Source organism: Gambusia affinis, linkage group LG13, assembly GCF_019740435.1.
Source record: "Gambusia affinis linkage group LG13, SWU_Gaff_1.0, whole genome shotgun sequence".
Taxonomy (NCBI): Eukaryota; Metazoa; Chordata; class Actinopteri; order Cyprinodontiformes; family Poeciliidae; genus Gambusia; species Gambusia affinis.
The window spans coordinates 3,309,346-3,318,678 of NC_057880.1; the positions used below are offsets into that span (position 1 = coordinate 3,309,346).

Below are 9,333 nucleotides of genomic sequence, written 5' to 3' on the forward strand. Positions count from 1 at the left end.
GTTTAAAACAAAGTTGTAAGTCAATTCAGGCCTGTTTTCACTTCCAGGATCAGTAACATATCGGTTTGGGAAGTGAAACCAAACCGATACGTGTTGCATCATTATTAACAACACATCAGATGTGCTGCTGCACAGAACTTAAAAATGATGTATTTCTTTAAGTGTCAATAGCTAACAGAGTTACTTCACATAATTGAGAAAACTGATGGTTTTTAGATATTCATTTAAAGAGGGCCCAAACCAGTTTGAATGATAAAACATTTACTTTATTACATCTTATGCTGAAGAAATTCACATCAACAGCAGTTATAAAGCAAGCTCTGACCCAGATATGAGTCAGAGGTCAGCGCTGGAGTCCTGACTGTTGCTCAGACTGTGGTGAAGGTGAAGCGAGTCACATGATGGTATTCATCCCCAGGACGCAGGAGGCAGTCTGGGAAGGAAGCCTAAACACACACAAACGCACCCCTTTATACCACACACACACACACACACACATGACTTAAGAACACACATTTTCGATTAAACCACACATTTAGACAGAATGGGCAGAAAGAGCAGTGAGTGTTAGGGAGGTGGCTCTCTTCTTTAAAAAGTGGACAGATCCTCGACTGAAAGTCGGATTATTCATTCATCTAGTTTCTCCCTGGTTATTATTAATGTCTCATTCATACATTACAGGAATGCTATGTTATTGCATTTTCAGCAAAAAAAGTGTTATTTTCTTCTTCAAAAAACTAATTAAATTATTATTTTATTTTTGTTTTAATGTATTTCTAATATTGTGTAATAAAAATAGCCTTAAGTGGTAAAATAAAAAATCTACAAGGGATGTCAATTTTTTAATCAGATTATTTGAATTGTCAGAATAATTGATTACTAAAAAGAATCATTAGCTGTTGTCCTAAATAAGAGTAATAACCTTTATTTATTACTATAAATAAATAATAATATTGGTTTGTCCCATTGAAATCAACATGTCTCAATCATAAGAAAGACCTTGCCAAGAATAGCAGCAGACAGAGAATAAAAAACAAAGGAAAAAATTATAGTTATAAGAGTTCTCCTATATTTTCCTAACTTTAATCACTGGAAGTGATTCTCCATCCAGCCACATACCTGGTTAACAGCATTGGGCCAGTTTTGTGTCTCTAAACAGAAGGCGCTGTGCTTCCCATAAGCCACTCCACCCTTTCCTCTGATGGAGCCGTCCAGGACATTGGCGGTGTAGAACTGGACTCCTGGTTGGCTGGTTGACACCTCCAGGACACGCCCACTGGGGGGGTGAAGCACTCTGAAACGAGGAAGGTTTACCAACCAGAATCAACTAAATGAATGAATCGGGGACATTTTTTGTTGTGTGAGCATGCATTGTGCGACAACCTGGCAGCATGTCTTTCTGTCCAGTCATCTCTGGGCGAACACAGGCAGAAGTTGTGGTCAAAGCCAAGGCCAGGAACTTTCTTCAGCCGGACACCAATAGGAACCGGCACCCGGAGGTCAAAGGGCGTGTCCTCCACAGGGCGGATCTCTCCTGCCAACAGATTGGCTCTGACTTATTTTTCTTGAAAAGTAACAAGCCGTAATGTAACAAGAGAAAGAAGTATGTTCTCTTATTCATGGATCGTAAAGGGAAATCAAAATGGACTAAAACTCTTATCAGCAGGTCAGAACTTTACAAACAGCCTAAAAATCTTCAATTGGTGAATCTCTAATAACATTCCTTCCACTATTCCACTATTGTCAGAAGTAGAGCAGCTTAAGACTAAGGAAATAGACTATATTATGTCGGGACAGGACTGACGCAGGCGCTCACCTGTAGGGATTGATGTGTCATCAACAGGCAGGTAAGACTGTGCACTGATGGACACCTCATGGTCATAGATATCTGCCGCTCCCTTCATCCAAGGGATGCAAGAACACAAACACACACATATAGAAACGATTTATCACCATATGTAGCAAATCGTGTTTGTGTGTTTTGACTGTATGATGCGTGTGTGACATCGCTATGCATTAAGTCGGGAACATTGATGGTGGGTAAAATGAAACAGTCAAGTAAAGATTCTCAAAATCTGAACGCGAGGTTTTTGGTGTTAACTGTCAAAACGTCAGCGATGAGGTCCAAAGGTAAGAATCCCATTTTCAATGGTCAGTAAAAGATTTTAATGAAAAAGCAAAAGCTGGATATGTAACTCAGTTATGCTAACTTGACTTTTACAACCTTATTATGTATTTTTTAAAATTAGGTGGTTTGTGTCATGTCAATTTATGTAACAACATGGCTCCTCCATTAACCCTTCAACAACGTTTTTACCAGCGGTGCTCTGGGCAGTAGCTCCTATAACAAGCTCAGCAGGTGTACAGTTCCACCAGGTGTTTGCTAATTGCGGTTGGCTAGTTTGAAGGAACTGAGGGAAGAGCTGCTCTGTGAGGTAGAAGCTCCGAAGCTGCAGCTCTCAGGAGGAGCTGTGTTTCGAAGGCAGGGCTATGTCCACTCAGGCATTTTGGACAGTTGAATGGTTGCCATGGAGATTAAAGCATTTCTCAAGCATGCAACACTCCAGTTGTGTCTTTGATGCTAGAATAACATTATAACATGATGTAAAGCTGAAAAATGTTGATGAAACATAAAAAAGCCCATGTAAAGCCCGACAAAATGCACAGAGATTTATGTTTGTAATGTGATCGAATATGGCAAAGTTTCCGGGGTGTGAATGATGTCGAGGTCTTACCTGCCCTGCTAGGTTGAAGTAGGAGTGGTTGGTGAGGTTGATGGGGGTGGTTTTGGTGGAGCGGGCTCGGTAGTCAGCGGTTAGAGTTTCCCCCTAAGCAGAAAACACTAACCTCACTAACTCAGGCGCAAGATCAACTCAGTAAAACATGGTCTTCTCCTAAGATGTAGATTTTTAATCTTTATTTATTGTTCAATTAGCCTAACTCTAGTGTTTTCAGCAACGACTTTCTAAAAATCCTTCTTCCTCTTCTAGAATGATTGTTGCTATAAACTTTATGGTCCTTTCTACACAAACTTGTTTTCATACATTCACCAGAGAAGAAATGAGGCAAATGTTCTGATACATGGTTCTGATGACATGAGTATGTTTACCTGTAGAGTGTAGGAGACAGAGACCTGAAGCTCACCAGGGTAGCCCTGGTCTCCATCTGGACTCGTATGACTGAGGATCACACCACCTTCCACTTCTGCAGCAAGCCAGACTGCCTGGACAGAGAAACCCAGAGAGGAACTCAAGAAAAGACGTTTTCCTTTCGAAACATCCCCATAGGACAAGCAACCCACCCTGAAGTGTTTCGTTGTTGAGGCTAAAGTTTCCACACTCCCCAAGAGTTCGTCTTACCTTGTTGAAGCCGTGCAGGCCTCCATGCAGGGCATTTGGTCCATTGTTGGTATCTAGTTGGAACTCTTTTCCTTCCACCACAAAGTGTCCTTTAACTATCCTGTTAGCCACACGACCCACCAAGGCCCCCAGATATCGTTTATCCGACACATAACCTGACAACATAAAAATATGATTGTTCACCTTTATCAAAGGTAAGTATGCAGTCACTTCAATTTCTCTTAGCTTTTCCAGGCAGGTGTCCCAATGACTGGTTAGCTTGATCAATCAAACAGACTCTGATCAGAACTTATTACAGCAGATCTAAAGTTAGTCACAACCAGTGATGGCATAGTCACTTTGAAAAAGCAACTTTAATGGGATTACGGATTTTTAGTTACTGTCAGCAGCTGCTAACAACAACACTCCGCCAACTGTGAAAATGACACTGATCTTTGCCAAAACTTAATTGCAAGTTATTTTATAAAGGTTACATCAACAATGTGTCTCCATTTATAAGGTTGAAATGAAGGGGAGATTGTTTAATTGTTACAACAGTGCGAAAAAACTTTAGTAATTTGTGCGTGTTTTGTGTGGTTCACTTCACGTTCAAAAACAAGCCTAAAAGCGCAGCCTGCGATTCATTCAATTTGCCAGCGACTTTAGGAAAAAAAAAAAGTTCAAAGCCGCTTATAATAATCGGGCGTGGCGACTGAAACTCAAAAGAGCAACAAATGCGCATCTCTCTCCATTGTTTACATTTCTGTTGCTGCTGAAACTGTTGCATAGAAACAACGATCACACCCCCAGACGCGTAGAGGAAATAAAATTATATTGCAAAATAAAATAGTAACGCAAAGTGATTTCAATAAGTAACTTTAGTGTCTAAAGCAATGCGTTAGATTACTCGTTACTGAAAAAAGTGGTCTGATGTCAGTAACTGGTCACAACTGACTATTCTGTGAAGGGTTGGAAGAAATGGGTAGTAGGGCGTGGGAGCATGTCTGATATTTATCATCACAAAGTAACGCATTGTATCATTTTTAATTCGACAGTCAGAAATCCATTGGAATGCCCCCTGTGGTCAAAATTCTGATTCGGAAAGTTCCGGTTCTCCACCAACGCTGGTGCTGAAATCAAACATGGTTGTTCCACAAAGTGTGACAGCTGTACTAGTGAATGGTTCATTTTCATTTCTGACAAACCGTATACAGATAAATTAGTCCCAATATAACTATACAACAGCTAAAGTCATAGTCAATAGTTAGATTATTAATTTTTTGGTTCAAAGTTAATAACTTCAGTTTGTTTCGATTCAGCTGGAGAAAGTTAAGGCACATCCAGACATTTATCTTTTCTAAGCCTCTGTTCAGTTTCAGTCAAGAAAAACATCTTCAGAAATAATCACATCAAACAAAATTTAGAAAATACTCAGCTTTTGTTTAGCATCCTGAAAATCAAATCTGTTCGAATCCTCAGGTTCTATAACTTATTATTTATCAGATCATTCTTTTCAAATGTTGAATATTTTATGTCTAACCTTCCAGGTCATCGTAGCCGAGGACTACATCCTCCATCTGCCCATGTTGCCCTCTGCAGGACACAGACCTTATAATGGCACCCAGGGTGAGGACCTCCACCCGCACCTGGGGGGACTGGAGGGTCCACATGTCCACGCTGCCGAGGCCAGGGACCTGGCCCCACTGCTGATGGCTGACCTGAGTCATCCTGAGTCTGACCCTCAACATGGAGGGAAAGAAAAAAAACAATGTCCATCTCTTTAAAACCATCCATCTTGTAAAAAATATCTGTGACTTCAGTTCAATTACACAAACTACAACCAGAGCTGACCGTAGAATACAGAACTTTTCTGTTTCTCTCTGTGAACCCCACAACTATTTACAACTATTTTTTCTTATAATTTAGAATGCAAATGTATTTTGTAAATTTCAAAAAATTTATGTAAAAGTATTGCAAGCAACACAGTTTTATGAAATTATTAGCATGGAAATGAAGACAATTCCTCCAAAAGACTCGCCTCACCACAAATGTCTAGATCAATAAAGTATGTGTGTCCTGTTATGTCTGGAGTAAAACTAACAGCATTTCAGACACTGACCTCCAGACATGGTGGTGGCGGGTAATGGTCAGAAACTGATTTTCTGTGTTAGAACCTAGAGACAGACGGTTCAAGCAATTCCTACATTTTTCTTTATATGTTGGGAGTGTCTGGAAAAAATAAATATCTGAGTTTTGACCTGAAGGAAAAACAGAAATGTGTATCAGCCAAGAGAATAGGATGTAAATTTTAACATTGGTCCAACAGTAAGTATTCCTTATACAGTATATACGGTATTATATGACTTGACATATCTGTGCTGCAAGATTAGTTTATTTCTTTATTTGAGGTGCAGACATTTAAGTGAGGTGGTTATTTTGTTAAAAATAAGAAACAATCTGTGGCTGCTGCACATCTCTGAGCAGCTTCTGTGGAAATGTCTGCAGACTCCAACCAAGACAGCTGGGAATTTACTCTGGGATAACCATCATTTTGACTTCTGTTAAAATAACTTTTATTTCTCTGAAGCAACATGAAAAATATGTATTCCAGTGTGCCACGTATAAATAATTTTAAGAAGCAGCATGGCACTGAATTATTTTATAGTGTATCTGTCCTCTTCTACTCTATGTTCACCAGGCTGTTTATTGAACTTTGGTCATACTGTATCTGCTGGTTGTCACTAAATCTCGTCGCGTTAAATGTCCTGTGCAGAAGAACCACCACTAAATGAACGGCCAGGTGTGTCGCTTTGTTTTGTACACCCACGATAAATTCTGATTTAAAAGTGGAAGAGGTCGCTGACCTTTAATCGGGACTGGGAAGCAAAGTTCGGGAGAAAAACCTGACCCGACTGGACCTTTCCTCGTCAGAAGGCTGAGAGCTGGACTTGTCAGCTCTCAGCTGTAAGTCCAGCTGAGAGCTGACAGGCTACCGGTGAAACACAAACTTCTCCTTCAATGCTAAGACTCGAGCTGAAAACCAGTGTGAGTGTTCTGCTTCCATTCGCAGCCCCTTACCTACAAACCCGTCACCAAGTCCAGGAGAGGAGAAGGCGCGTGAGACGTCAGATGAATGCGGAAGTCATGTGACTCAAGGGGCGTGCTTCAAACCGTTCTCTCCTCTCCATAAGAATCTCTATAAAACCAAGAATCTACGAAATGTGAGAAATATTCCGAAGGTCGTAGTCCCACAGTCAATATGATTGAGTTGTTGAATATTTTGCTTTGATATCAATAAAATATGTCTGCAGATGTTAGAAGGAAAATGCTTAAAAGTGCCAATTTATCAAACAAATTGGTCAGGATTTTAAATTTTAGTTATTTTAGGCCAAAAACACATCTCATTATTTTGAGATTTAATTATTTTCTAGTTCTACGCTGGATTTTTGCGACCTGTCAGCCTGACCCATCACACTCAGTGGGCAGCAATAGTAACACTGTTATACAGAGGATTCATTTACTTATTGGGAAAACCCAATTAATATTGGTCCAGAAACCTTTGTTTCCCAGTCCAGAGACCAGATGTTTCCTGTAGTTCTGGACCAGGCTTGCACTGCAGCGGGGGTTCTGGTCCACATTCTTTGTCTTCAACTGCTTGTGGGCTAAACTTTATCATTCTGCTTTTTTCTGATTTATTTGTAACTGCTATTGCTGCCTGTGATTTCTACTGGGAAGTTTGTGTTTTTAAGAAACCCTTGAAATGTTTCAATAACTGTAGAAATGCACACGAAGCAGAGGAAGTGAAAGCAAAAGTGGAGGCTGGTTACAGATTCTGAGGAAGTAGAGCAGGTCATGAGCTCATGCACCAAAAACCATGAAATTAACTTTCAGGTTCTCTACTCTGTTTATTGGAATCATTATGAGTCAAACCATCAAAGGAACATCCCACTATTTTCTCCATGGAGGTCTTGAGTACCACTATATATCAGTATTAAGTTCTTGTCCTCTTAAGTCAAATTTCCTTGCAGCAAGGTGATAAAAAAAATAAATAAAGACACCCAAAAACAGAGTCAACGGAACTACAACAAGACAAAGACAGATGGTGAAATGTATTTATGACAATATTAGCGTATTTTAAAATAATCATAAAACAGTTATTTGTTGATAATCGAGCGTAAGAGAAAACGGATTTCTCTTTCAAAACCGAGTCTCCAACATCCTCGTCTAAAAATGAACTGTCATCAAAAAACCGTCACCACAAGTTCAGCAACTCTGAAAAGTATTAAAACCTTTGTTTTAAAAAAAGAAAAGAAAACAAGTTCTTCTATTTTCTTTTTATACATGTGCAATATATCTACTTATCCACATAGTTAAAACTGACATAGTAAACTAAAATAATATTATTATAAAGTTCTTTTATTTCAGTAACTCAATTCACTAAGTAAAACACATTTCATGGATTAATTCCACACAGACGGATGTTCCTTCAACATAAGCAGTGCATGTTTCCCTGTGTTTTTTAGGCACAGTCTGCAATCAAACAAGTTGTTCCTATTGTACACCACCAGGTGGCAGGATGGCAACAACAACAAACGTTCCGAAACGTAAAGAGTGTAAACGAGTGTAACGTGCTCTGAAAGGACAGTGAACATGATCCATAAACAGTTGTAATGATAGTAGAGTCCCTCAGATCATAAAAAAATATTCTGATCTGAATTTATTCAAACCTTACGGAGCCCTCGAAGGGACATGGGGAAAAAAATCATTTTGCGTTCCCTCGCAATAATACTGATCAGTTCATGCTGAATAATTGAATACTGTAAGCTTTTCTTACGGTGCCCATCGTACTTTCTGCCTTAATACAAGACTTTCGTGAGGTTTTTCCATGTATGTTAATATCTCGTTGTGAAATATCTGAAATTTTATATATTTTCCTTTAGGATAGAAATGCACCATAAACATATGATAGAAACAGAAACTGTAGGAAAGAAAGAAAAAGTACATCCAAACTATTAGGACTATATCTGAGTTATTATCGCGGGGTAATTTTCTATTGCGAGGAAACGCAAAAGAAAAGAATTCCCCACGTCCCCTCGAAGGCTCCGTAAAACCTAATCTCGAATGGAAAGGATGTTATTTATTTATTTTTTATTTTTTAAAGTTGAAGCCAAAACCTGCTCACCTTCCAGCACCATGCTGGACTGTAAGAACTGCTTACGTTGCTGCTTGTGATGTGTTCGGTTTTCTTTTTGCATTATATTGCATTTATTTTTAATTTCCAATGACTCCAGGTTCTAGTTCATGATTCAGATGCAGTGTTGCAAATGTAGTCATGCTACATGTTGTTTTAAGAGAGAAAAGGCTTTTTCCTGATAAACAAGCCATGTCTGTCTGATCATTTTCTAACTGTCCAGTCGTAACTTCAATGACAAAGGCCTGTTAGTTCTCAGAACCTTTGTGTTTTTTTTCTTTTTTCTCATTGTCAGAGCATTTCACACTCCAGTCTTCAGGCTCTTGGGAGCTGTCCTGAACATTTCTCCCTGGTAAATAATCAATTTCTGTGGGATGATGGGCTTAGATGGTTTGAAAGATGTCTAGTAGACTACCATGGGTGCGTTTCCTAAAATCATTGCTGATGTCCTGCTTGCCCCAGAGCAGCAACCCTCCTGCTGCTGGAGAGTCATCTTTACAAAATAATGAGCCCTCCTGTCTTTAACTATATTTGGGCTCAGAGTACCATCTGCATCCCAACGATTTCTGTGCTGAAAATACATTCTTACTCTTTTTGTCTTGACATGTGTCACTTCCTGGTTCTGTCAGTGCACACAGCTGTAGCGCAGGTCCCGTCACCCCAGGCTGCAGTGCTGTTAAAATAGCAGGATCCATTCAAACAGAGGGTCCTAAACACACATCCTCACATATGTTTTTAGTTTTTATTTTTATTTTACAATGACAAAAAACCCCATTGAGATTAAGAACCTATTTTTAGATATAC

The 9,333-nt window shown here is 39.3% G+C and overlaps 1 protein-coding gene across 5 annotated transcripts; it reads right to left on the reverse strand.

Moving 5' to 3' along the window:
• Positions 1–244: 244 nt before the first annotated feature.
• On the reverse strand, positions 245–6,512 carry galm (galactose mutarotase). Of its 5 annotated transcripts, none has more exons than XM_044136604.1 (9): positions 6,417–6,512; positions 4,879–5,078; positions 3,360–3,514; positions 3,110–3,223; positions 2,736–2,828; positions 1,817–1,898; positions 1,384–1,534; positions 1,120–1,294; positions 245–446 (listed from the first exon to the last, which is right to left on the reverse strand). In XM_044136604.1, exons 2-9 carry the CDS (start codon positions 5,063–5,065, stop codon positions 369–371), a joined length of 1,035 nt encoding a protein of 344 aa, XP_043992539.1. In that variant the 5' UTR covers positions 5,066–5,078; positions 6,417–6,512; the 3' UTR covers positions 245–368. The 5 variants fall into 5 exon arrangements, with proteins under 5 accessions (XP_043992539.1, XP_043992538.1, XP_043992540.1 ...); XM_044136603.1 differs by having other exon boundaries at positions 4,879–5,072; positions 6,417–6,499; XM_044136605.1 differs by having other exon boundaries at positions 4,879–5,072; positions 6,203–6,422.
• Positions 6,513–9,333: the final 2,821 nt, after the last annotated feature.